The sequence below is a fragment of the Passer montanus genome, unplaced genomic scaffold, assembly GCF_014805655.1.
Source record: "Passer montanus isolate IOZ18808 unplaced genomic scaffold, ASM1480565v1 scaffold9, whole genome shotgun sequence".
Classification (NCBI taxonomy): Eukaryota; Metazoa; Chordata; class Aves; order Passeriformes; family Passeridae; genus Passer; species Passer montanus.
Genome location: NW_024374367.1, coordinates 16907959 through 16933670, shown reverse-complemented (window position 1 = coordinate 16933670; position 25712 = coordinate 16907959). Strand labels below are relative to the sequence as shown.

Below are 25712 nucleotides of genomic sequence, written 5' to 3'. Positions count from 1 at the left end.
CAGCACCCAGGGCTGCAAACTGAGGGGGAGACTGTCCCAGCTAGGCTGGGGTCACTGAGAGGGTCCAGTGGCAGACAAATGGAGCTTGCCTGGCACTAGACAGCCCCGTGCCACCCTGCCAGCCCAGCCTGGTGGCCTGTTCTCCCTCCTGCAGCCTGGGGAGCTGTGGCCGCTCCGGTGTCACACAGGCCCCCGTGGAGGCTGGACACAGCCACGTGCTCAAACCAGCACCCTGCACGGGCAAGGGCTCCTGCCCACAGGGCTGACCACCACAGCCACTGCTCCAGCTGCCAGGAAAGAAACACAGTCACTACCTCACTGCAGGAGGGGGCAAGGAAGCCTCTGGTGGTCATCCAGCTGGCTAGGATGCATTCTGGCATTGGATGACTTCGTCCACCAAAACTCCTGGGTGATTCACTGCCATGGACAGGTGGTCTCCATTCCATCATTTCCAGTAATGCCACATTTGTCAGAAACCGGAACATCAGAGTTGTGTATGTGTACATAGATATCTATTTTAAAACAAACAGTAGACTTTATCCAGTATGTTAAAAGGTGGGGAGGGAGGGGAGGGAAAGGGGAAGAACAGAGTTTTTTTAAAAGAGAACTACAGAAAAAGTACTTACACTGTGGAGGTCTCAATGTCTTTGCTGAGGATGTGGCTTCAGAATAGAAACTCTAAGAATGTAGCTGGGCTACATTTTATTTTGAAAGTGATTTCACAAAAATTTCTTGATGTTTTTGTCTTTTAGAAACTGTGAATAGCTGCCAGAGATGTAGGCAGGCCCAGCACAAGAAAGGCCAGGGTGAGAAGGACCAAGGTAGCAGAGAATGTTGAGCTTGGCTGGAGGCAGGGAAAGGACCATGGAGCTATAGCCCCATGTTGTTTATTACAGGGAAAGGATACAGGTGAGCTAAGAGTAAGTAGAGTTTGCCTCCAGGTGTTATGGCTGGGCCATGTATTGGGGCTATTGTTTTATTATTTAATTCTTTTCCAAAGCCAAAAAATAAAAAAAGAAAAAAAAAAAGAAAAAAGAAAAAGTAGTTGCTACAACCATTTAAAGGAACAACTTTAGCAGAGGGTTTGTAGTGTTGCCTTGAACCTCCAAGCCCTTTGTAAGATATTTTTAAACTTTGGCACGTGTTGTGGGTGTAGTGCCCTTACCTGCTGTGTAGTGGAAGTGGCAGACTCCTGGCAAAGCCTATCTTTGTAATAAAACAAGGTGCTGAACCTGTGGAGTGCAGTTCCTGCAAGCACACGGGGAGGACATACGTGGGTGACACCTGCACAGACAAGTTTTGCACATGCAAGACACACCATGTGTGGGGTCAGCAGTGAGTAAGAACAGGTTTGTACCCCTCACACACTCAGCCAATGCCCCAGTTCCTTCCTGGAGCAGGCACGGGAGGGGACAATCAGCATGAGGACAGCAGCACCTGAACTGACCAGCGCTGGGCACACGAAGATCAGTAACCCCAGAGCAGCAGCTGCTGCCAGGCACCCTCACCTCTGTCGGGTGCCTCCCTGCACCAGACTCGGGTCTGCAGCTGCAGCACCCCGACACCAGCTGTGGCACAGGGCCTCTAATAACCACGGCATTGCTAAATCTTCCCCTGCCCTAGTAAAAGCTGTGCTTTCCAGACACCAGAGGGATTTTCTTCTTCCACTAGGAAGTTGAGTCCTTGCAAAGCCAATTCGAGCCATTAAATTATTTGGCTTCTCTCAAAGCAGGAGAGCTTTGCATGTCACACCTGGTGGCTGGTGAGAGGGAGGACACAGTCCCTCCCTGATGCTGTTGGGGACATTTCCACACGTGAGTGGTGCTCTGAGGCCACCCCCTCTGAGAATCCAGTGAACTCTGCTCAGTTAGTGCTGCCACATTCCCCACTCTGTCCCTGGGGGGACACGAGTTCCAGTTCCAGTAAGGATGGATCAGCACAGAAAGGCTGAAGTTTAAGGGAAGCGAGTTTGCTCAGCTCTTGCTTAAGCCCCAAAGCAAGGCCAGGAGCCTTGGAGGGCAATGGCAAGGCCAGTTGAGATTAACAAAATCCTCTTTGGAAAGAGTTTTACTTCCACTTATTTTCTCCCACCCAGGAGGACTGTAACCCCTTACACGATCAGCACAACCTTCAGAAGGGCCCTGCTCTGGGCAGAGCAAGAGGAATTCAGGCAATTGAAGCTATTAAATGGAAGTGTGATACACTGATCCATGGGAGCTCACAAGGCAAGTTTGTAGGTGGGAACTGTGCCATAGACTGGTAATAAGAGCATGAGCTGCACTGGAGGCTATAGTAACACCCCAAACTTGATTTTTGAGCCCCTAAGACACCTCTGTCTTCTTACTGTAGTTAAAGCACAGGCTGCTTCACCTCTGCTGGGAGACATTTGCCCATGGCAGGCACCCAGACCTGCTCCCTGGTGCACCTGTAATCCCAGCTCAGCCAGGCATTAGCACAAGGGCAGCCAGGACAGCAGAGGGCTGGACACACACAGCCCGTGGGCACCATGGCTCCACAGCAGCACCGGCCAAGCCTGAGCTTCTCTGCTCCTGGGGATGTCACCAGGCTGTGTCCCACGGTCTCAGGGTCCCTGCTCATCACCTTGGCACACTGTCATCCTGCACACACACAGCCCCGTGGCACCACAGCTGGGGACACGTGGGGACAGAGACAGAACCTCTCAGTGAGGGCAGGCAGCAAGGCAGCTGCCTGCAGCATCAGCTCACCACCGTGCTGTGCAGGCTGAGGACAGGGCTGAGGGATTCTGGCACTGGGATGGAAGTGCAGGGACGGGGACCCATAACAGTAATTTCATGAGGCAAGTAAAGAAGCTTTATTAGGATGAGGAGAACGCAAAGTTAAAACCTGTCCTAGGGACTGAGACCAGCACAGACCCCAAGGGCCTGGGGCCAGCTGAAGCAGGGCCAAGTTCCCTATGGAGTCTTTCTGTCTGCTGCCACAGGGGCTGCCTTCTTCATCCTGGCCTTCCCCTGCCCAGCTCCTGCAGTCACCCGGGGCTTCTTTGCTTTATCCTGACCTCCCCGTGCCTTGGGGGCGTCCTGCTGTGCCCTCTTGGGCACCTTCCCCTTGCTCTTTCCTCGGGGGACCTTCTGGGGCCCCTTCACCCCAGCACTTCCAGAGCTGTCGCTGTCACTATCGCTCCCTCCTGTGTTCTCAGCAGCCCGAGCTGTGCTGGGTGCTGAGTGTCCTTTTCGGGGGGCCTGGCGGGGGCCAGCAGCTTTTGGGGGCCCCGAAGGCCCCGGGCCATGAGCCTGGGGCCGGTCAGCAGTTTGGGGATGCTTCGCTCTATTGCTCCTGGGCTTCTCTGCTGCTCGTGGCTGGGCCTGGAGGGAAGAGAGGAGAGCCCCTCAGGGTGTTGCTGTGCCACGAGCCACCCAGCCCCGTGCTGGCCCTGACTCACCTTCACGGGCTTCGCCTTCGGCTGCTGCTTGGTGGCACCTGTGGAGGAAGGGCAGCGATGAGGCCAGGCCAGGCCAGGCAGCGTCAGCTCGGTCACAGCACCCGCAGCCCTTTACCTCGCGGTCGTGCTCCTGCCACGGGGGCCTGGGGGTCCGTGGTGGTCCCTTTCTGTCCTGGCTTTGGGGCCTCTCCTCTGTCAGGATCTGCCTGGCCCAGCTGCTGCTTGTGCCCTGGTTTCTTGCGTGCTAACTGGAGGCAAGAGAGGGGTGTCAACAGGGGCAGCCAGCACCCCAGTCCCCAGCCCAGCGGCTCCAGCAGCCCTTGCTCACCTTGAAGGTGCCCGTGGCCCCCACAGCAGATGAGTTTTGGGGCCGCACCAGGTCCCCGCAGCTCAGCCCCTTGCTCAGCGCCTGCTTCAGCAGGTACTTGAGGCGGATGGGGTCCACGGTGGGGTACTTGGCCAGGATGAAACGCTTGATGGCAACCACAGAGGCACCCTTCCTGGCATCGTGGGCCCGCAGTGCCTCCTTGACCATCTGCAGGGTGGGAGGGTGCTGGGCCGGATAGCGTGGGACGATGCCAGCAGCTTTGGCTGATGGAAGAAGGACCATTTGGGACTGAAGTCCGGTTCTGAGACACTCACACCCCCAGCAGCCTCACAGCCCCCAGAAGCCACACAGCCACAGCCCTGCTCATCCCTGCAGCCCTCCCAGGGAGCAGAGCCACCATTGCCCAGAGCATGAGACAAGCTCCAGCTCTGAGGGACCCCACAGCACTTGCAGACCCCTTACCCAGCTCAGGCTCCATGGCAGCACACAAACCCAGGCAGTCACAGGCACCTCTACCCACAGCAGCACAAACCCTACTACCATAGCCAGCCCACCTCCATCCAATTTATCTGATGAGCAGCCTGGCTGCAGGTGCTGGTTGGCAGCTGCTAATTGCTGTGGTTGAAGCCCTGGTGGAAGCCAGGGTCTAGAAGTTGAAGGACCTTTGCCAAAGCTTTGTGAGGGGCTGGAGGGAAAAGGGGCACACCTAGGCAGAGGGTTTAGAGAAGGATGAGAGATGGAGCTTTGCAGGGTGAGTGCCCTGAACAGGCAGACAAAAGGTGTCTATCTGCTGCAGGGTGGGTGTTGGGGTGCTGGGATTGCAGCTTGCTGACCACACTTGCTGTGGGGTGCACAGGGAACCAGCCCAGAGCATGGGGCCCACACAGACCCCTTGCCAGGGTGAGGGTGGGATGTGCTGTCTCCCTTACCAAGCATGGCCTCACAAGGAAATGGGACTCTGAAAATGGTGGGGGGAGAAGATTTCACAAGTGAGAGGAGGAGAAGGAAGAGCTGCTTGGTGAGCCAGCAGAGGCAGGAGGAGCACCTCTCACCCAGCATCCCCAGGTGTCCCAAGCAGGACAACAATGTGCCCCCACCCACTGAATCCCATGTTCAGGGGAGAGCACTCCCAGCCCTGGACTTGGGCAGCCACAGCACTTCCATGGCCCCTCCGTGCAGGCACCTGTGCTTGTGAGGAGAACCTGGGTAAAGCACCAATGGCTCTTTGGTGTAGAAACAGTCCCCACTGCAAATGTCCCCACGGCAGGGACTGCCCACTTCACACAGGACTCACAGGGGTTTTGTGTGCATTGTCTGCTGGAAACATGAGAAAGTTGTAAAGTGGGATTAAATGGTGGCAGGACAGGCTCATGGCCATCTCAGCAGAGCACAGCAATGCACCTGAAAAGCAGTGCCCATGGAGATCCTTGTCAAGGCCTGCACCCACCTCTTGAGCCCAGGGGCTGGATGCTGGCTGAGGTGCCGGTAGGAGCCAGGTCTGCAGCAGGGAGCTGGGAGGTAGACCCATGGCCTGGAGCCCCACACGCCCTCCTCCTCCCCAGACCAGCACCAGCCTGTTTATTGCTTCATTTCAGTCCATTTCTGAATTCCCCAGGAAGGGCACAGTGAGCTGCTGGGGGTGGCACCACAGAAGGTTTGGGTGCATTTCCTCATCCTGGATCCATCCATCACCTCTGTGGTAGCTCTGTGATGCCAATGGCACCCGGCTGAACTGGCAGGAGGGTCCCAAAGCCTTGCTTGCCCCCAGCACCACCAGCAGCAGCCAGGTGTCACAGTGTGGGGACAGCCTGGGGGCTTGGGGCCAGGCCTTGTGCCAGGGCTGGTCCTCCACGGGTGGCAGAACCACAGTGCCAGGCATCACCACACTCCTGTGGAGCACAGCCTCACGGACAGCAAATAAACACTGAATCCTTCCTCCTCTTCCCTCCAAAACCACCTCCCAGATCTGAAGAGCATGAATCAGACATCAGCCTAAACACTGAATTATTCATAAAACTCTAATCTTTAGATTTCACTGAATATGCAGAAGTATCGATAAAAAAAATAATGAGAGAATTGTACTTGCAAATTGCTCTTTATTAAGGGTTTAACTCGCATGGGCTCTATACATTCCCTATTAGTCCTTGCAAAGCTGCATAGGATTAGAAATCAGAGAGGATAATAATGTACAAAAATAGTTTCAAATGTTGATAACACTGAACAGTGAGAAAAACATCTTATTTGTATAACTGAACTAAAAATAAAAACGAAGAACACCGCTACAATTGCAATGTGCCATCTTGTAGTGCTCTGAACATATGTCGGCATGGCTGAGCCATATGCTGCTGGGTCCTGCCTGCTGCGGCGTGGAGGAGATCAGCCCTGGCCCGGCAGGCCTCAGCAGCACCAGAGCTGCCCAAAACCTCCCTTGGGCCGGGGCCAAGCTGACCACAGCCAAAATGGGGAGAGCATGGGCAGGCTTGAGGGGGCTTGGCCCTAGGGGTGCAAAGATGCCTAAGGAAGAGGCAGGACTGCGGGGCAGGGGTGCTGGGGGACATGGGGCAGAGCTGCTGCTGCTGCTGAGGGTGCAAACACCATCCCTGTGGTGCTGCAGCAGTGCTGGAGCCCTGAGCACGGGGCTGTCCCCGGGAGCTGCGGCCGCACACGGCTGTGCCGTGCTGGCAGGGCCTGCCGTGCCACCTGCCTGCCAGGCAGCACCCGGGCACCGCTGTCTGTCCCACCCCCCCGCACGAATCCGCGTCTCCAGGACTTCTGGCAGATGGGACAGGGCCAGAGCTGGGAGCACCTGGCACAGCCGGGGCACTTTGCAGCAGCCAAACGTGCTCTGGGCAGACAGGGTGTGATGGGGCTGAGCGACTGGCAGCACTGGCTGGCATCCATCTCTGACCAAAGGGCCAGAGAGTGGCCCCAGCTCCAGCCCCAGCAGCAGCAGACGCAGAATGTGCCCTGGCTGGGGTGTTAGGATGGGTTGAGGGAGGCAGGGACAGCTCTGCCATGGCCCAGGCACGAGCTCTCCGACCCAGCCTGCACTCACAGAAGGGGCATGTGGTCTCAGCAAGTCAACACAAATGCATGGATTTACGCCAGAGGAGCTAAGCCTTTGCATTTTAATTACAAAACATGTGTACACATTTTCAGCCTTGTTCCCAGGGTTCCTAGAGCCAGGAGCGAGGAGCCTGCCCCACAGGGCCTTGGCCACGGTGAAGCAGGGGCAGGTGGTGGCAGTGGTGGGGTTAAGTTTGTGCTGCCAGGGTGCACCCCAGGGGCCTATGCAGGAGAGACCTGGCTGGTGGAGACGGAGGAGGTCTCTGTCTTGCCAGCAGATGTGTCCTCGTCACCCAGTGGGTTCTTGCCACAGCAGAGGGTTGTGATCATGCAGTTGCGGAACTGGGAGAGAGGGAAGCCCAGGGTGAGCCAGCTGGACACCATCAGCTTTAGCTGCAGACTGTCTTTAGGCCCAGCAGCACTGTGGTGCAGGAAGAACTATGCCTATATGGAGTCTCCTTTCCCCTGTCTGCTGCCCACCCCATCTACTGCCAGCCCTGCCTGCTCCCGTCATGGCTCCCCCATCAACCCAGCACCTGCATTATTTCAGGTGGAATGGCCTTGCATTTGTGAGATTTATGCAACACCAAGGATGAGCTGCACTGTCAGTTTCCCTTGTGCCAGGACTAGATTGCCTGGAAACAATCCCTGCTCCAGACCACTGGCACCTTGAGACGCTGTAACTGTCTGCCAGCTGTTATAAAGAGAAACACAAAAGAGGGGTTTCCTGGCACCCTGCCAGTTACCTGTTTGTTCATTACGATGTAGATCACAGGGTTGTAGATGGCCGAGCTCTTGGCAAAGAATGCCGGGATGGTCATGAAGATGGGCCCGAAGTCTGATCCCTGGTTGGTGAAGATGTAGAACGCGACGCTGGCGTAGGGGACCCAGCAGATCAGGAAGGAGATGACCATGATGATGACCATGCGAGTCACCTCTTTCTCTGCCTTCTGGGTGGTGGCAGACTCCTGCTGCTGGGCGGCAGCCTGCGGGCAGAAGGAGCAGAAACGCGATGGAGCCAGTGGGTCAGGGCTCACAGCAGCCAAGCTGCACATCTGGAGTTTGCTATTCCCCTCTTCATGGATGGCCAGGCTGGCCCCTGGAGGACTGTCCCTGGCACCATTCTTGAGCCTGGTGGGTCCCTTCCCAGCACTGGGGACAGGGGTAGCCCTACTGGCTGCTGCATCTGGCGGGTACTCACCTCCTTGACAGTGCAAACCAGGTTCCCATAGCAGAAGAAAATGATTAACAGCGGGATCATAAAGTGAACCACAAACATGTAGATGACAAAAGATTCATTGTTGACCTCTGGCTTCAGAGTGTAATAGTCGATCCCGCACGAGCACTGCATGCCCTCGGGGATGTACCTGCAAGGTGAGCCCAGCAGGTCAGCACCCAGCAGAGGAGACTGGCTGAAGCCACAGCTGAGCCACAGCCAGGCTCCCACACCCCTGACACTGGGTCCAATGCCCTCCCTACCTGGACCAGCCGAAAAGTGGGGGAGCTGCACACGCCAAGGCCATGATCCAGGAGAAGGCAACACCCATGATGGCGTGGTTCTCCCCGAAGCGGAAGTTGCTCATGGGCTTGCAGACCACTACGTATCTTTCGATAGCCAGGACCACCAGAGACCAGAGAGCAATTTCACCTGCACCAGGGAGAGGGACAGAACAGGACACAGGGACTTTGAGCAGGAAAAGAAACCACCCTGATGGCAGCATGAGGCCTCCTCAGACTGGTGTTCCTGAGAACAACCCCTGGCAAAGCTTAATCTCTGACAAGGGTTCAGAAAGACAAATGAAGAATGGTCAAGGGCAGATGTGGTAGGACAGTGTGAGACCCCTTCTCACTGTACTGCTGACCCACAGGAACCACTTTGCTGCAGTGTTTTGAGATTCAAGGCTGATCCCACCATTCATCCCAGACAGCATCTGCACCTGCAAGCCTGTGGTCACACTCTGATGTGCACCAAGTGCCCGTCATCCCAGGACTCCCCCTCACTACCCACAGCTTCCCAGGAAACTTGTGCCACAAGGGCCAAATCACTACAACAGTAGCAGTGGCTGAAGGCTGAGACAAATGGAGGAGGACATTTTTAGACACACAATTTCTGTTTCATATCTGTTTGGTTCCATACCAGGCTGGCATGGGGAGGAGAGCCAGCTCTGCTTGCCTGTACCACCATGCACCACACCAGAGCCAATAGCAGATTCAGCCCTGCAAAATAGGAGGAACAAAATTGTCATCTCTTGAGTCAGAAAGTGAGCCAAGGAGATGCACAAATCCAACAGCTGCAAAATCTGGTGTTGGCTGGTTTCCATTGCTGCACTGTGGTTCTCAGGATACTGAGCAGGTGGCTCCCAAAAGAAAGGTTTTTTTAAAAAGTGTCACTTGTCACTTTCTTCAGCTCCTACCCAGAAACAGGGCAAATGCCCTCAGTCCACATCAGCAGCAGGTCAAGGACATTACAGGTACCATGTTTTTCCAAGATCATCTGTGTTTTCCCTCCCACTACTAAAATCCAGGGAAATTTCTGACAGAAGACATTTGAATATTTGGAAAACTTACCACCCAGTGTGGCAAAGAAGCCTTCGATGTAGCACCCTGTTACTCCAAAGACAAAGTAGCCGTTCATGGAGGTGTACATCGTGGTCGTGAAGCCCCCGAATACCATGAAGAGGTCGGCCACGGCCAGGTTCAGGAGGATGTAGTTTAGAGGTGTCCGGAGCTTCTTGTGCTGGATGGTGACGTACAGCGTGAGGAAGTTGATGGGGAAGCCAAGCAGAATCAGCATGAACATGTAGGCAGCCAGCGCCGAGAACTTCCAAGGCTCAGCCAGGTAGTACTGGGGGTACTCGAAGGGGCTCCGCACCACCCCGGTCTTGTTGGACATGGGCACGTAGAAGTCTTGGCCTTCTGTCCCGTTCATGGCTGCAGTTTGTGAGGCGCTTTTTGCTCTTACTCTGGGAGTTCTTTTGTGCAAGGGGAAAACTGCCTCTGGAATGGAGCTCCTGCCACGTCTCAGCCTTCACTGTCGCCCCAAGGAGAACCAGTTACACTCTCCTCCACAGGGCACCTCTTATAAAGTGCCCCTAGGTAAGCTCCAAGCACTGGTGTCAGCACGATTAGGTTTAGAGAATTATTAATCATAATCATCCCAGGGTAATTGGCTTTCCTGGGAAGGTGTTAAGGTGACACCAGTTTCTGCCCAGCACTGTCATTGTTGGAGACCACGGCTCATGGTCACATATATAAAGAGGTAGCTCTGCACTGCACCATTCTTTTGGAAGGGCTCAAACCAGGCAGCAGCTCCCTTGCACAGGAGCTCTTCCTTTCCCTTCCCCACTAACAGGAGGGACATGTGTGGCTCAAACCCCAGGACTGTGGTTTGGGGGCTGCAAATGGTGGCCTGGCTGGGCAGGCGTGCTGTGGTCCCTCAGTGACAGAGGAGTGTCCCAGCCCCACTCTCACAGGGGGAATTGGATCTGTGAGACCAGCCAGTCCCCACTGGAGAGCCATCCCCACATACTGCCAGTCCCCGTGGCAGGCTGCACAAGGCAGCATGACCAAACCTTCTTCCACAGGCTCCAGCCACCTCTCTGCTCAGGATGTGGCTGTGGAGGTTTGACCACCACCATGAAACACTTGGCCCACTTGCAGGTTACCAGTTGTGCCATCCTCTCTGTGCCTTTGGATCCAATTTGGGTCATGCCAACTCCATTGGTAACAGCTAATAAATTACCTAGTCCATCTGTCCTGGACTGGAATCATTCTGCAATGGGGCTGAGAAGGCTGCTGGACCAGGGCACTGATGGGATGTTCAGAACTGAAGCCAGCACTCAGCTTCATATACTGGTTGACAGACACCCTCACTCTTCTCAAGCCTTGCATAATTATCAAACTCCACAGGGAAGGCTATTGTTGGAGCCTTCTGTGCTCTCTATGTCCGTCTGTCTCGCCGCTCTGTGCACTCAGTTGTGCTTGAAACATTCCTTGTGCCAACCAGAAGCTGAGTTACACAGCTGAGTTATCTTAATTTTGCTCACCTCCTGTAAATTTTTAATTTACAGGAGGTGAGCACAAAGAGAGATTTTGATCTGCCCCTGACAGAGGCTGGAAGGGAGCTGAGCACCCAGCTGCCCTTGCTGTTTTGTCTGCACTGAGGGCTGAGCTGAGCGTTCCTCACAGCCAGGAGCAGGTGAACACGAGGGCCTCATCCAGTACAGGAGGATGTACCAGGGCTGCTGGAGCTCATGGGTGGAAGGTAGGCAGAAGTTCATGTCCTCTTGGCCTTAATAAACTTCCTCCAGTCCTGGCCTAGTTTTCACTGATGTTCCTTGCAAGCTAGTTCAGAAATAGAGTTTAATGGAAAAAGCACAAAGCACTGTACTCTCCTTAGAGCAGAGACCAAGCTGGGAAACCTGCCCTCTAAGTGGGGAAGGTGGAAGGAGCTGAAGTGCTGGCACCATGGACGAGGGCAGACCTTGCTGGCAGCCAATGCAGGCCACAGTCTCTGGACAGTCCAAATGTCTTCCTTCACCTTAACATGAAAACACCAGGCCCTCACACACTCTCTGTTCACCCTAAGTCCCTCTCAGTTAATTTCTCACACTTGTTTCCAAGGCCAGAGCAGTGCCACTTCCTAACTGCAAATGCAGCTCTTTACACTTGTACCTGGGCACACAGGGATTAAGGGTTTATTTCCTAAAACACTTTAAGCTGATGCAATAAGCCACTGCTGAGGTAGCAGCTGCTGTGCAGAGCTTAGGGCTGGCGTGCGTCACCACTGGATGCAGCAGTGGCACAGGCAGGCAGCTGAGATAGAGGAACGGGGCAAATTGCTCACAACTTCCAACCAAAGTGCCGTGCTGGGACCTCTTGTACCTCCAGGGACTCCTCAGCGTGAAGCCAGCTGGGCTCCATGGCACAGGGCAGCCTGGACTAGAACCCTTCATCATGTATGGATGAGACACGCAGAGTGCTTCTGCCCAGAAAAGCCCAAAACACTTTTCAAAGCTAGACTATATTCACTGAGCTGTTTAAAAAAAACATTGGTCCATTTTGTCTTTGTGTCACAGCAAACCCTTTCTCTTCAGTTTTATAACTTTTCATTCCCACTGGCTCTGCACAGCCAGCTCAGTTCCAGAAGGAGCTGAATTCCACCCTGGCTCCCATCTCAAACAGCATTGTTTATCCATGTCAATAGCAGAGTCTTCACTGCAAACAGTGACAGCTGAGTCAGAAAGCAGACGAGCTGTAATTAGAACAGAATGTTTTTAAAGTGGTAAATCAAGCAAACTTGGTCAGGAACCGCTGAGGGACTCGGAAACTCGGCGGTGATTGCAGGGTCTCCTTTTCCAGAGGAACTCGAGCAGACAGACATCCCATATCACGTGCAAAGTGCTGCTCCCGTGGGAGCTGCCCTGCCAGCACCAACCACCTCAGCCAGCTCCTCGTGCCCTTTCCCACTCGGGGTGAAGGCAGGCTGGAACAGACAGGCTGCCATCACCACAGAACTCATGGCACCACGGGCCCAGCTTACACTGGATTAAAGTCGAGGGACGCAGCACTGCGCAGCTCCAGCCAAGCTGGTTACCTGTGTGATCTGCCTGCTGCTGGGAATGACCCTGTGGCCATCCTGGTGAGATCCCCTGCCCGGGGTACACTGGTGTCACTGGCACGGAGATCACCTCCCTCCCAGCAGTGCAGGGTGCTGTGAGTGGGTGTCACACCTGGGAACACACCGGAGTGCAGCTGGGGCAGAGCACTGCGGGATCCACCCTGCCCGCCCTGTCCCCCCCATCCAGGCCAGGGCTGGGAACAGAGGGACAGGCCTGGCACAGCTGCCCAAAGGGGTGTGCCACTCCAGATGATGCTGTGCTCCAAAATAAAAGCTCAGGGAAAGGGGGAGGAAGGGAGGATGTTGTGTTTGTGGTGTTTGCCTTCCCGAGTGACAGTTACTCATGCTGAGCCCTGCTCTCCAGGAAGCAGGGAATAAATTCCTTCTTGCTTTGCTTTGCTTGCACGCAGGGCTGTGCTGCAGCTATTAAACTGTCTTTATGTCCACACAGGAGTTTCTTGGCCTTTGCTCTCCTATTTCCTGCCCAGTCCTGCAGGCAGAGCGAGCCATTGTAGGGGCTCAGGTGCTGCCTGGGACTGATGCCCCCCGTGTCTCAGCCTCCACAAGAGGCTGCAGCAGAGAGCAGCAGCTCTGCCTCCTGCCCCATGCTCTGTGAGCTCGTGCTGGGCTCAGGACTGACACGGTGCTGGGGACACCCTGCCCAGCAGCACTCCCTTGGCACAGCCCTCATGGCAGCAGCACGGAGCTCAGGTGTGCACAGCCTCACCTGCTGCACTTCAACCAGGTGAGCTCCACACAGATCCAGCCTCCACCTGCCCCAGGGTGGCGCGAGATGCCCCCAGTGCCACGAGTACTGGAACTCTTCAGGTTATGTTTGAAGGGCTCTAAATGCTGTTCTTATCTAAATGGAATAGAAAGGGAAAAAAATTCCCCATCAGAAGCATGAGTATTACAGCAAATTCTGAGACAATAAATAGCGAAAAATAGTCCCATTTATTTGAAGATCTGTCAATAACTGGTGTGTGTTAAGGAGCACAATCTGGAGTAAAACCAATTACTTGAAGGCTGAACTTGATTCTAGAAATGTTCCTGTAATTCTGTGGCACTTCAGCTGCTTGCCTGGAAAATGCAGAGCACATTCACAAAAAACAGACGTTTTAATTTAAAAAAATAGTTACAATTTTTCAACTTGGTTGCACTCTTACATACAAAATGAAACAAGATGATGTAACTAAGTTATTCAGAAAGCTCTACAGATCTAAGAAGGGTTCTGCCAAGCCAATAGGGGAGTCTGTTGCTGAGGTAAAATACTGGTTTTCTTCATTGGTTTGACTCATCTATTCTCCGCCGACAGAATGGACAACAATTATGCTGGAGTATGAGGAGCTCATAGTCTTCTGTATGAAACATCTGTTAATCAGGAACAGATTTAAAACAAGTTAGCCTGTACCATGCCCAAAGAAAATGCAAACTGAGTTCAACGGCTGCTCAATAGCACAGATTCTCTGGAACTACCATCACAGGGAGCTGGGCCTCTTGGTTTCAGTCACCTGGGATGCTCCAGCCTGGAACACAGCAGCAAGCACTTCCCAGGCCTCTGCCAGAGCTGCTGAGAAGGCACTACTAACTGCTAACTACTTTTTTGCAAAAGGATGGACAATTAGGCAGTCAGTAAGCAAACATGACTGAATTCCAGCATTTCAAAAAGCCATTTCTGAGCAAGGCAGGAGCAGGACTGAACCACAAGGCAACAGTCGCTGACTGGTTTTCCTTGCCAGACCAGGCTGCAAGTCAGAGAGAGCAAAAGGAAATAAACACAAATCAGCTCCTGTTGGCCAGCCAAGGTTGGCTCAAGAGGTTCTGACCTGCTGTCAGGGCCACCTCTCCAACTCAGCTGCGGCCAAGTCTCCCAGGGCAGCCGTTCCCCCGTCTCTCACCCAGCCCAGGGCCTGGTTCACTCGCTCAGGAATTTGCTGAGCACATTCCAGGGGCAGCACTGTCCCACCCAGGGGCTCCCCGCGCGGCGGTACCTGGAAGCAGGACGGGCACACGGTGACGGAGGCGTCGGGCAGCAGCGAGCGGTAGAACTGCCAGCGCAGCGGCCGCGGCCAGCGCTTGACCAGCACGTCCCGGCGGCTCATGGCGCGCAGCGCGGCGCGGCCCAGCACCACGGGCACGAACGCGGAGCCTCCCTGCTGCACAGAGCACCGGCTGCCTCACGCCCGCCCTGGGCTTTCCAGCAGCTAACTAAAACTCACCACAAGAACCTAACGCAGACCTGGCCCAAGCCCCGTCCCCCCGAACTCCTGTCAGTTGTATCAAATCCTCCCGCAGGAGCAGCGTGCAGCCACATCTGCTTCCAGTGAGCTCCCCTTATCTCAAACACAGCCCCTTCCAAGAACAGCCACGCTCACAGCCCCTGTGAAACCCTGCAGTGAGGCCTGCTCTGTAGCTGGGCTGCTGCTGTACCAGCGCACGGCGAGGAAACACAATTCCAGGAGTGTTTGCTTTAAAATCACTGCTGCTTTGTGAGGTTTGTGTTTGTTTGTTTGAGGGGGGTTTGTGTGGGTTTTGCTGGTTTGTTTGTTTGTTTCGAAGGGTTTTGTTTGTATTCTTAAGGGAAGAGTTGACTGGTTAGTCCATTTCCCTCTCAGGTGCCATCCCCCTCCCTGTGGTACAAAGAGAGCTCTGCAGCTCTCTCTGTACCACATACACACCAGAAGAGTGACTTTGTAAAGTAAAATTTTCTATTAAAATAAAATTTCTATTTTAAAAAATTCTATTAAAAACATTCTATTAAAAATGTTGTGCTGGTAGACACAGGTACAGTTCTTACCTCAAAGCTCAGTTTTGCTGTAAAGGGATCATCATCCTCAATAATATCTGTACTGTCATCAAGCTTCAAACTCTGAACATCTGGATGCATGTCTTAAGGAAGGACAAGAATTCCTGTAAAACTGGCTCTGCTTACCATAGCCAGCACTGACAGAATCAGACAGAGAGCACCCCAGCAGGACCCTTGCTGCTTCAGAGTATCTCAAACCGTGGCAGTCCCCAGACCATTACAAAAAGTACCAAGAAGGCCTTGCTGGGGTTTCCAGTGACTGGGGAAGTTTATCCCTGCAGCTGCTGTGGAACAGCCAGAACAGACTGACCACAGCCAGGCATGACATCAGCTCTTACCCTTCCACAGATGACACAGCAAAGGAAGCAGTCTACTGAAGTTACATTTTTGGGCAGCTTTAGTCAGAGTTTGTGTGTTCTTGTGCATTACTCTACATCTCATATTCTATAACCCTGACAGCAACTGGGAGCTCTGGATGCCAAAGCATTCCAAACCAGATCTCAACAGGAACAGTAGTGAAGTGCTACTCCCCTTGGCTAGGAGAAGGCAGCCTCTAAAAGAAGCTGTTATTGGAAGCAACACGCTCCAGATTCCCTTCATCCCTGTCAGAAAGCAGTCCACACAGAATAGGTAAAGCATGGCATTCCACAGTTAAAAACAAACACTGCCAGGACTATAAATAAACTATCCTGATGGAAAAGCATCTTGACAATATTAGATTTAGTTGAACCATATTTTTGTTGTTATACTAACACAACAAAGAAACAAGATGGAATTGTACTTACATCAGTCATATGACAGAAAGGTTTAAATTTAAGGGGAAAAATAAACTCTGAATTGTTTAATTTTCCCTAAGAAAAGGAAACCAATTCTAATCAAAAGGATACGGTCAGTCATCATCTCTTGCCATTTATTCTCTCTTTTACTCGCTCTTGGAGCTTCAAGATCAATGAGAGCTACAGCTTCTTCATCCGTGATGCCATCTTCCAAATAGAACTCAACCAGATGCAGCACCTCTGAAAGGTGGGAAAGGCAGAAGTGTTTGACCTGCAGGAACTCGGGAAATGCCTCAGCAGATACTGTGCTCCCTCATGTCAGTAGTGCTCTGCCCACCTTCTCTCATGAAACAAGCTAAATAAAATACAATTGCAGCAAACCAAACCTCCCAAACTTCTGAAAGGGTTGTGTTCACCTTCAGGGAACACTAGATGCATTTCAGAGTCTGGCAATGCAACAATGCTGTGCTGCTGCTCGGCAGCGAGAGCCAACAACCCCCACTTAGTCAAATTTAACAACAGTAAAGGAACATTTGTTTGGCCAAACAACACAGCAGAAAGAAGGAATCAGGCCCTGACCTACTCTGTTCACATTTATCTACTCGCAAGCACGAGCAAACCCCACGCACCGTAGGAGGAGGCCGAGAAGACGAAGGGCTGCCTGCAGTTAACGCAGACGTTCCCCAGGTTATTCAGCAAGGGGTTGTTGGTGGAGCACCTGTAACACAGGGGCACGAGCTCCTGCAAAGACACATTGAGAGCATGGAAACCACAGACCAGCACATCCTCAGCTCTTTGTTTTCAATTAAATACGAGTCCCTTCAGCTGACAACACTGACACAGCACCAGAGCCAGACTGGAGAAGCTCTGCTGTGAAATCAGACCCTTCAACATCTGAAAATGCTTTCCCTTCTTAACAAACAGCAAGTTTTCCCATTGAAAATAGCTGTCTTCACCACTTTAACAATTAGATTTTCACCTTGCTTTTGCAGTAACAGAAGCACAATTCTGTATCAAATACACAGGGATAAAAGAAGTTGAAGAGAAGTTTACTGAAGCAAAGTTTTTTGCTCTAAGATCTGGTCAAATTTAGGTTCTCCAATTAACTAATCTCTTTTCATGAGCAGAGTTATTTTAGGCAGTTCTTAAAGGGTGTGTTTCTATTATTTCAAGAAGCCAGGTGTATGTTCACTGGTACAATGCAATTTATTTTTAGTGAGTAGTCCCTGAGACATGGCTTTATAGAACACTGCAGAAAGCCAGACTTCAGTGAAAGAAGAAAAGGTGTTAAAATAAGATTTACGGAAGGAAGGTCACTGAAGGGATGGAGGGAGGAGGGGAAGAGTGTTAGGAGTGGGACAAATGAAAGTGACCTCCAGCTGGAGAGAGAGACAAAGACTGCAGAACAATAGCTTGTGAACTGGGGAGAAAAGGGCTTGGAAGAATTAATAGGCAGTGAGGAAGGTGACTGCAAGAGAGGAGAGGGAGGATGGAAGCTGCCCACAAAGAGAGGGCTGATTTTAATTTGCTCTCAGGAGCAGAAGGAAGTCTGACTCAAAGAATAACAATAAAAGGACTGTGTTTCCAGCAGAAATACAATTATATCACAGAGCCATGCATAATATATTTCAGATTGTTTTGTGCACACAGGAACTCATATTCTAGGATTAGGCCACATATTAATGATTAACATGAAACACATTACAGCTTACTTCACTGTCATGGAATGGCTTGGATCGGATTGTCAGGCTGCCCAGCTCAACAGATTTCTGGAACCTGTCTGGGATCTGCAGTCCCTGCAGCTTGTCATAGGCATGACGAGCCAATTTATATGCACCAAGAGCTTTACTCTGCTTTGCCAGGGCCAATAATGTATTGCTATAATTTAATTAAGGAATAAAAATACATACAGCATTTATGAAAAAACGCAATACTCTGTCTAATCACAGAAGTTGTGCAATGAAGCATATCCAACACTGGGACTTCAAACAGGCTTTAAACAGAGAAATCTATTTACAGATCTTCATTTGCAAACATGTGTGAAAGGACTATCAAAATACCTGTGGGCAATTATTAGCAAGGTAAGGAACTGGCCCTATATAAACACTGCTATGGCTCCATTTACAATATTTCAGTAATTTTGGGGTGCATGCATTTTCCCCCAGCCACAAAAAGCCCTAAAATCCAAACATTTTTTACAGCATAAGTAACCCACTGACAATGAATAAATACACCTGATGTGATTTGAAAGAGTGTGCCCCATGTTAGCAACCAAGTGTTGTCCTTCCCTTTCACCAGAGTGAAACGGTAACTGCTGTTTGCACCTACTGACCACAAGGCCTGTTATCAACAACTTCATGAAAGATTCTGCATTTCTAAGCGAGGAAGTTATGAAAAGGAAAGCTAACATCCCATCCAAAGCCAGAAATGACGTGAAACCAAGACGAGGCCTCCCTGTGGCATCCAGTGGCCTTGTGGCTATCTCTCACAGAAGGGTGCATTTCACTGGGCTCACACAGCCCCTTAGGCAGCACTCCCCAGAGGCTCACTAGCACTAACAGAGCCATGCAGATGTTGTGCAACTCAGCACACCATAGTTTGAAGATGCTGATTATTCCTGAGGGACAGAAGTCAGTTCCCATTAATGATAACCAACAGGTGACACCAAAGATTCCCTGCAGGAAGTCCCTGCCTTGGACCAACAGCAGTTATTCCTTTCATGTATCACATGATAACTTCTAGATTTTGTTCTATATTGGAAGGATACACTTTTGAGATCCCCAAAGGAGTCTCCTTTGTTAAGCTGTGAAGCAGAAACCTGGAAATATTGAAGAGTGTTTCAGGCAAGTGGAAGCTGAAAGGCTCCTCCTGTGGTATGAAAAACATAGACACACATTTCTAAGCTGGAAAACAAACAACTTACATCAGTAAGCAACACAGCACAAGGCATCTCTAGCACGGTGTTTCTTTCATGCGTTGAGAAAAGAGGTGTTGACAGAACATAACAAGTGGATTTTGCATATCTTTATCACCAAAGCTCACGCCTAATACACACAGAAAAGAGAGACAGAGAGATCAGTGTAGCTAAGACAGAACCTTTAACAGGTTATTTAAAAATGAGGGCAGTCTGCACAGTGCAGAGTCTCTAGTGCTGTGAGATCTAAAGTAGTCTGACAGCAAAGACTCCACAGCACACAGAGTCTTCTTTTGGGCAAGGGCACAGAGCAAGGGTTCTCAAATGTTTTACAGCAGATATTTGCACCAATGGTGATGGCAGCATGACTCTAATTGCTGGAATTAGTAGGAGCTCCTCACTCGTGACTGCTCATCAGTGACACACGCAGCACCCTGTGGAAATCCCTGGGCCAGTGTGCCCTCTGTTCAACCCAGTTTTCCAATGACTAAGGGAAAAACTGACCCTGGCCCGTGCAGGAGCAGAGGCTCAGGTACCATGGGACCAAACCAAGGCAACCAGCAAAAAGGGCCATGGGCAGGAGGGAGGTCAGGCATCAGCACAGCCCTGCCCCACCTGCAGTAAACAGCTGAGCGAGCTCTTGTACAGGACAGATGAAGACTGTATAATAAAATAGAGTTAAATAAATAAACTTACTATACAGTATCACTGATGTACATTCAATATTTAATTGCCTGAAAAGTCCTAGTTATTTTTGGACTCCCTAAGGAAAAAAGCTCAGGAAGCATAAATACACAATTCTAAAGTGAGTATCTTACAGTGTATCTTTGGATAAAGTGATAGACATGGTAAACTTCTGCCAAATGCTGGAAGTGATGAAACTTCTGCAACATTTCGGTCTGCTGTCCCTCGTTCTCTGTGGGAGGCAAAGGCATTGGTGTCAGTCCCAAAGAGCACTCTATGAGACTCAGCTGGGAGAAAACAACCTGCTATGATTTTAGCACCAGCACTGCCAGAGGAGGTATGCACCAGGTCAGGTATGCCCCATCTACCCATGCAAATCATATGCTCACAGAGTTGTATTCTTCTGAGCAAACTTCTGGCCTGAAACAAGCATGGCAAAACACAGAAGAGCTGAGGCAATGGTTTAACACAGACAGCAGCTACAGATGAGCTACAGACAGAAAGCAGCAGGTGTGCATCCCTGGAAACCTCTTCCAGAATGCCGGAGTTCACAAATACAATTAGTTTTGAAAACTTTCACAAAGCCGTTTGGAAAAATATGCATCTCAAACACCTGAGGGGTCACAGATCACCTGAACTAAAACCAAAGGTGCTCAGAACACCAGGCAAAAGGCAGTACTCCCAACCTTCTGCATTCACTATCACTAAACTACACCTATTAACAGTGACATACATTTTGGAGACAAGATGACAGCTAGCAAACAATCAGTTTTACCTGTTGGCAGAAATAATTTGTAACCTCCCTAACCTACGTTCAAACACTTGAGGTAACTTACTCTTCCACATCTTTTATTTACTAGCACTTTAAGCCTCCAGGCAATGGGTTTGGTGGGAAGGTGCAGGAGGATACACGGCCCCAAGAGGCAGGATTTTCATCCCAGCCAGACTTCAGAAGGAGCCTTATGCCTGCTGATGTCGCTGGTTTGTTTATTTGTTTTAAATTAGCACATGGGAAAAACAGGGGACTACAAAAATAGCACAAGCCGAGATGTGCACAGCATTAAAAAGCCCAAATCAAACCCAGCAGAGAAGCAGCTGCGGCAATGCTATGACAATGCAGAGCTGTTTGTCTGTGTGCACAGCAAGGTGACAAACACACACTTCCCTTGGGGGACTCACCTCGGGCAATGTCTAAGCACTGCATGGAAAGCATCCAGTAGTAGTAGGCGGCGTCGCTGAAGCGGCTCTCGAGCACGGCGTTGTGTGTGAGCTGCTCCAGCACCCGCACGGCCTCGCTCTGCCTGCCAGCCTTGTGAAACGCTGCCCAGCCACAACAAAGAGGGCTCACAGTGTCATTAGATCAATTAACGGAAATTAATGCTTTTGAACCGAAAGCACTCTGCTCAGCCATATCAAACATGTCCAGGGCAGGATAAAAGGGATTATACACTGGTATTTTCCTCTCTGAAGGCAGTGACACTAATGGAACATGAGAAGCATCTGTAGGTATTTTGAAGCTGTTGCACTGTCTCAGCAACTCTTGAGCTCAAGGAGTATGTATAATACTGGTTACTGGGTTTTTTTAAATAGAAAAGAGAGAAGATGCTGTGATGATTAGATCTCTGTTCAAACAACAGTGATCTCCAAACACTGCAAATCCCAACTTCACTCAAAACTACAATAAATTGTTTGAAGGCAGTGCTCTGGTGTGTATGAATACTTTAAAAGTATTGTGCTGAATAAGACTACAGCTACTACACCCGTCCTTCATTTACTAACAGCATCTCCTTTTCTGATGCACCTTGAATTCTCACTTGGCAAACTGCATTTGGGCAATGCAGTCTCCATATAAAGGAACAGGGCTGAGGGGGAACCAGCCCCAAAAAACCCAGCCCCACAGCTGTGAATTCTCACTTGGCAAACTGAATTTGGCCAATGCAATCTCCATATAAAGAAACAGGGCTGAGGGGGAACCAGCCCCAAAAAACCCAGCCCCACAGCACTGCTCCCCCTGAGCTCAGCTGTGGGGCTGGGTTTTTTGGGGCTGGTTCCCCCTCAGCTTGAACCAGACCCCACATTCTGTTCAGAGACCAGAACAGCCCCACGAGGACCTCCAGCTCCTCCAGTTCTGGGCACCTACACTCTGGTATTTTCCTCTCTGAAGGCAGTGACACTAATGGAACATGAGAAGCATCTGTAGGTATTCTGAAGCTGTTGCACTGTCTCAGCAACTCTTGAGCTCAAGGAGTATGTATAATACTGGTTACTGGGTTTTTTTAAATAGAAAAGAGAGAAGATGCTGTGATGATTAGATCTCTGTTCAAACAACAGTGATCTCCAAACACTGCAAATCCCAACTTCACTCAAAACTACAATAAATTGTTTGAAGGCAGTGCTCTGGTGTGTATGAATACTTTAAAAGTATTGTGCTGAATAAGACTACAGCTACTACACCCATCCTTCATTTACTAACAGCATCTCCTTTTCTGATGCACCTTGAATTCTCACTTGGCAAACTGCATTTGGGCAATGCAGTCTCCATATAAAGGAACAGGGCTGAGGGGGAACCAGACCCCACATTCTGTTCAGAGACCAGAACAGCCCCACGAGGACCTCCAGCTCCTCCAGTTCTGGGCACCTACACTTGCTGAGCCCCAGCAGCACAGAGCTTTGTGGAGCAAATGGGGCCTGTAACCTGCACTCAGAGAGTGCAAACTGCCACCCTGCCCTCACCCAGCTGCTCAAAGCCTTGCTGCCAAGACACACAAACCCATCTTGTGCAGAGGCAGATCAAGCCAGCCCGTCCCCAGCTGGGCTAAGCCAAGCAGGGTCAGGCTTGGACCCGAGCTGGCTCAGGGAACAGCAGGTGCCCCTGTCACATGGAACTGCACCTGAGCCAAGGCAGGCTCACAGAGCTCACTGCAACACTCCTTGTCTCTCCAGGAGTTTGTGCACTGAATTCTGAAGCCTTTCCACAGGATGGAAAGTTGACAGTTCTGTTCAAATGTAATCTTATAAGCCAAAAAAAACCCACAAAAACTTTAAACAAACAGGAAAACTTGACTTGTGCAAGTCCAGTATTGCCTAAATAGAAGGAAAAATTATGTTTTTCACTCAGGTTTATAAGAGAGCTGCCTATTTTGAATTTTCATGGGATAGAAATCTTACAACAGTTAGCATTATATGCCAAATACCTCTTACATGCCACACTCGGATATACAACAAGATAGAAAATCTGGACTTATATTTAGATGCCATTATTTTTGACAGATCCATCACATTTTCCTATAAGGATTTCCAGTTACTTTAAAACCAGTATGAAAAGATTGGTTATATTTGGTTTTGAACACCACTAAGAAATTTACCAAGGCAGAGTCTGCATATTCTGTAGTGGAGAACTATGCAGTAAATATGGAGTGAGCAGTGATCTGTCAGTGACATTCTCACCTTTTTGGGCTTCTTCAAATCGATCACTCTCTGCCAGCCACTGAGCATAAGGGACATAGACTTCATCTTTGAATTCAGGATGCTTTTCACTCAGAGCAAATGCCTGACAAATAAAAGCTCATTCTTAGAATATTGCATGGTTTAAACAGTTAAAGGGTTTAAAATATTCCATGGGATCAATCCTTCAACTCTAAGAAAATTCACAATGAAACATATACACAGAATACAGAGTGTAATCCATATTTTCTCTAGTATGATACTTGTGTGTTTTAAAATAAAAAGCAATCAACAACAAAAGAAAAGAAGCTTAGCATAATAACATACTGACTATTGAAACAGAAAGACTTGAAAGTGATTATCTGGGAAATTTAGTAGAATTCCCAGCAAGAGACAAAAAATATTTGTATTTTTACTGAATGCATTTTCTAAAGAAACTGGAGTAACACTATAAATGCAGTTTAGATTCACTTTCAGAAGACCACACCACCACCAAACACATGCTGGCATACATGATAAACTGAAATACTCTGAACCCTTCTGCAGAAGCCTTCCTCTCTCACTACAATGCTGGGGGAGCCAGACATTTGCCTCCCTTTTTAGTTGCAACCAGTGACAATAAGAAGCAGTGGTTTTCCAAAGAGAAATCAAGGGCACACTCACCTCCTCCCAGCGATGAGTCTCCACGTGGAGCTGGACTAATGCTTTCAGGTCACCAACCTTCATGTAGGTTTCTGCAGCATAGCCAGGGTTATCAAGTTGCTTAAAATAGAAGGCACACTTGGCCAAAGGCTCACGCTCAGCTTTATCCAGTTTTCGAGCAATTTCGATTAACCTAGAGTCAGCAGAAAAAAGCCAGGTGTTTCAGATTCTGCCTTGGTGCTTTGCCTTTTAATTATTGTCATAACTTCACCTTTCATCAGTTAACATTTAATAAACATCCTAATAGTACTACCATGCAACCCTGTTTAAACAGTTTCATTAAACATTCCAAATAGCTTTTTCCTTTTGCAAACTCAAACCCTTCCTTCCCTCTTTGCTCACACATGCAGCTCTGTATCTCAGACTCTGTGCAGATGGAAGGAGGGAACATGTCCTGCATGTCTCAGTGGCACACACTTCCCAGCCCTGACCTGAGCAGCAGGCTCCTGAATAAAAATCAGCCCCTGTGCCACACAGCAAAACAGAGGCAAGGCCAGCCTGAAGGGCCTGGCCAAGATCCTAAGGCAGCTCAGCAAATGACCCAAAGTGCCACCTAGGTTGATGAGAAACAACCAGAGATGGGAGTGGCCACAATGGACACAGAATCTCTGTGCTCCAGGTGACTTCTCTACCCCTAGATAACTATCCTAAACAGCTGAGAACAGCAGCAATGGGTTAGCTGGTACAGTTACTGTGTGATGATCACTCTGAAGGCATTCAAGCTATTTTAGACCATCTCATATTGGAGATAAACCCATGTATACTCTTCATTGCTGTAATGCATTAGTTTTTGTAACATATTTATGGCTCTACCCTCTAAACATATGCAACTTTTAAACCATTTTTAATCATAGGTGTGTTTCAGATACTCAATCTGATATAAAGGCAGATACCAAATACATTTGGTCTTATTTTAAAATTACGTGGAATTCATGATATCTCATTCAAGCTTTTATTACATATTGTCTCTGAGGAGACAGAAGACCTACACATCCACCCAGCCGTGGTCCCCGCTGATTTCGATGGCCTTCATGTGCTCTCCAGCAGAGAGGTACATCTCCACTGCTGCCTTCGGTTCATTGATATCCTTGGCCCAGTCTGCTTGCTTTTTTATCAGCATCTTTGTGTCTTTGGGATCTCCAGATCCCAGAAATTCCTGCAACAGTGCAATACAAAAGTCTGCATTATCTTCTGGTCACAAACATCATTACAGTCTAAACTCTAAAATAGATAAAGGCTTTTGTAATGAAAACCGTGATGCCTCCCAAGGACAGAAATACTCCATGGAGAGCAACATGCACTGAGCCAGCCTTCAGCAGCTCATCCTCAAGGCCCCACCTCCGGGAGGAAACAATGGCAAGTCTCCCATTCATACAGCTTTCAATTTAAAAAAAGCAGGAGACTGTGGCCAGGCCCAGAGAAGGACAGTGCAGGTGCCTCAGGGGCGACACTGATGTCCCCTCCTGCTCTCTGCTAAGCCTGGTTTGGTGGATATGAGCTATGATTTCTGCAAGCTTGTCAGGAACAGGCCTTTCCAAAACAAAATGGTACTAATCTAAAAACTCCAACAGATCAATTCCAAGTTTCTGATTTTCTCTTGCAAGCCAAACAGGTTTCATTCTCAATGAGGTCTGGATGGAGGGTCCATCAATTCATTCTCAATGGCAACCCAGTCCCAGCCCAGGCTGTCAACAGCAACACATCCACTCAATCAGGCATCAGGATGTCCCACCACAAATCAACTGAAGGTTGAAATAATTATCAAGTGTCTTTGCAGGAAACAAGGTATTTTAAAAAATATATCCATTAAGTTCTTTTATAATGACAGAACCACAGCTGCCCAAAAGTGGGAGTGCTCTGAAGCACTGCTTGGACTTGTGGAAGGAATGCAAACATCAAGGCTGGACCCTGTGTTGACAACCATTTTGGAAATATTTCTAATAGTTAGTTC

The 25712-nt window shown here is 50.0% G+C and overlaps 3 protein-coding genes across 7 annotated transcripts in view; all 3 read right to left on the bottom strand.

Annotated features, from left to right (window-relative positions):
• Window positions 1-1806: 1806 nt before the first annotated feature.
• LOC120495725 (histone H1.8) lies at window positions 1807-6253 on the bottom strand. 2 transcript variants are annotated; one of them, XM_039695542.1, is made up of 5 exons: window positions 4212-6253; window positions 3750-4012; window positions 3537-3669; window positions 3422-3459; window positions 1807-3344 (listed from the first exon to the last, which is right to left on the bottom strand). In XM_039695542.1, exons 1-5 carry the CDS (start codon window positions 4225-4227, stop codon window positions 2934-2936), a joined length of 861 nt encoding a protein of 286 aa, XP_039551476.1. In that variant the 5' UTR covers window positions 4228-6253; the 3' UTR covers window positions 1807-2933. The 2 variants fall into 2 exon arrangements, with proteins under 2 accessions (XP_039551476.1, XP_039551475.1); XM_039695541.1 differs by lacking the exon at window positions 4212-6253 and having other exon boundaries at window positions 3750-4202.
• A 599-nt stretch (window positions 6254-6852) lies between these two features.
• RHO (rhodopsin) lies at window positions 6853-10016 on the bottom strand. The gene is made up of 5 exons (XM_039695543.1): window positions 9384-10016; window positions 8295-8463; window positions 8017-8182; window positions 7562-7801; window positions 6853-7157 (listed from the first exon to the last, which is right to left on the bottom strand). The coding sequence occupies exons 1-5, from the start codon at window positions 9742-9744 to the stop codon at window positions 7038-7040; spliced, it is 1056 nt and encodes a 351-aa protein (XP_039551477.1). The 5' UTR covers window positions 9745-10016; the 3' UTR covers window positions 6853-7037.
• Window positions 10017-13370: 3354 nt separating this feature from the next.
• IFT122 (intraflagellar transport 122) overlaps window positions 13371-25712 on the bottom strand; it is a 31157-nt gene continuing 18815 nt past the window's right edge. The window contains exons 17-28 of one of the 4 annotated variants that reach the window (XM_039695537.1): window positions 24751-24917; window positions 23723-23894; window positions 23063-23165; window positions 20795-20935; window positions 19750-19847; window positions 18785-18885; window positions 17730-17895; window positions 16647-16758; window positions 16129-16257; window positions 15233-15312; window positions 14262-14591; window positions 13371-13806 (exon numbers count right to left, since the gene is read on the bottom strand). In XM_039695537.1, the coding sequence (XP_039551471.1) occupies window positions 14268-14591; window positions 15233-15312; window positions 16129-16257; window positions 16647-16758; window positions 17730-17895; window positions 18785-18885; window positions 19750-19847; window positions 20795-20935; window positions 23063-23165; window positions 23723-23894; window positions 24751-24917 (1593 nt within the window). In that variant the 3' untranslated portion in view covers window positions 13371-13806; window positions 14262-14267. The remainder of the gene's footprint in view (window positions 13807-14261; window positions 14592-15232; window positions 15313-16128; window positions 16258-16646; window positions 16759-17729; window positions 17896-18784; window positions 18886-19749; window positions 19848-20794; window positions 20936-23062; window positions 23166-23722; window positions 23895-24750; window positions 24918-25712) is intronic. The other 3 variants (XM_039695538.1, XM_039695536.1, XM_039695539.1) reach the window with 3 other exon arrangements.

Coding starts and splice junctions, on each gene's coding strand:
- LOC120495725 (XM_039695541.1), bottom strand. CDS start 4,031: ATGGTCCTTCTTCCATCAGCCAAAGCTGCTGGCATCGTCCCACGCTAT. Junction 3,670..3,749: donor GGGCCACGGGCACCTTCAAG/GTGAGCAAGGGC, acceptor TCTTGCCTCCAG/TTAGCACGCAAGAAACCAGG. Junction 3,345..3,421: donor CGAAGGCGAAGCCCGTGAAG/GTGAGTCAGGGC, acceptor TCTTCCCTCCAG/GCCCAGCCACGAGCAGCAGA.
- RHO (XM_039695543.1), bottom strand. CDS start 9,744: ATGAACGGGACAGAAGGCCAAGACTTCTACGTGCCCATGTCCAACAAG. Junction 8,464..9,383: donor CTTCTTTGCCACACTGGGTG/GTAAGTTTTCCA, acceptor TCCCTGGTGCAG/GTGAAATTGCTCTCTGGTCT. Junction 8,183..8,294: donor CCACTTTTCGGCTGGTCCAG/GTAGGGAGGGCA, acceptor CTCACCTTGCAG/GTACATCCCCGAGGGCATGC.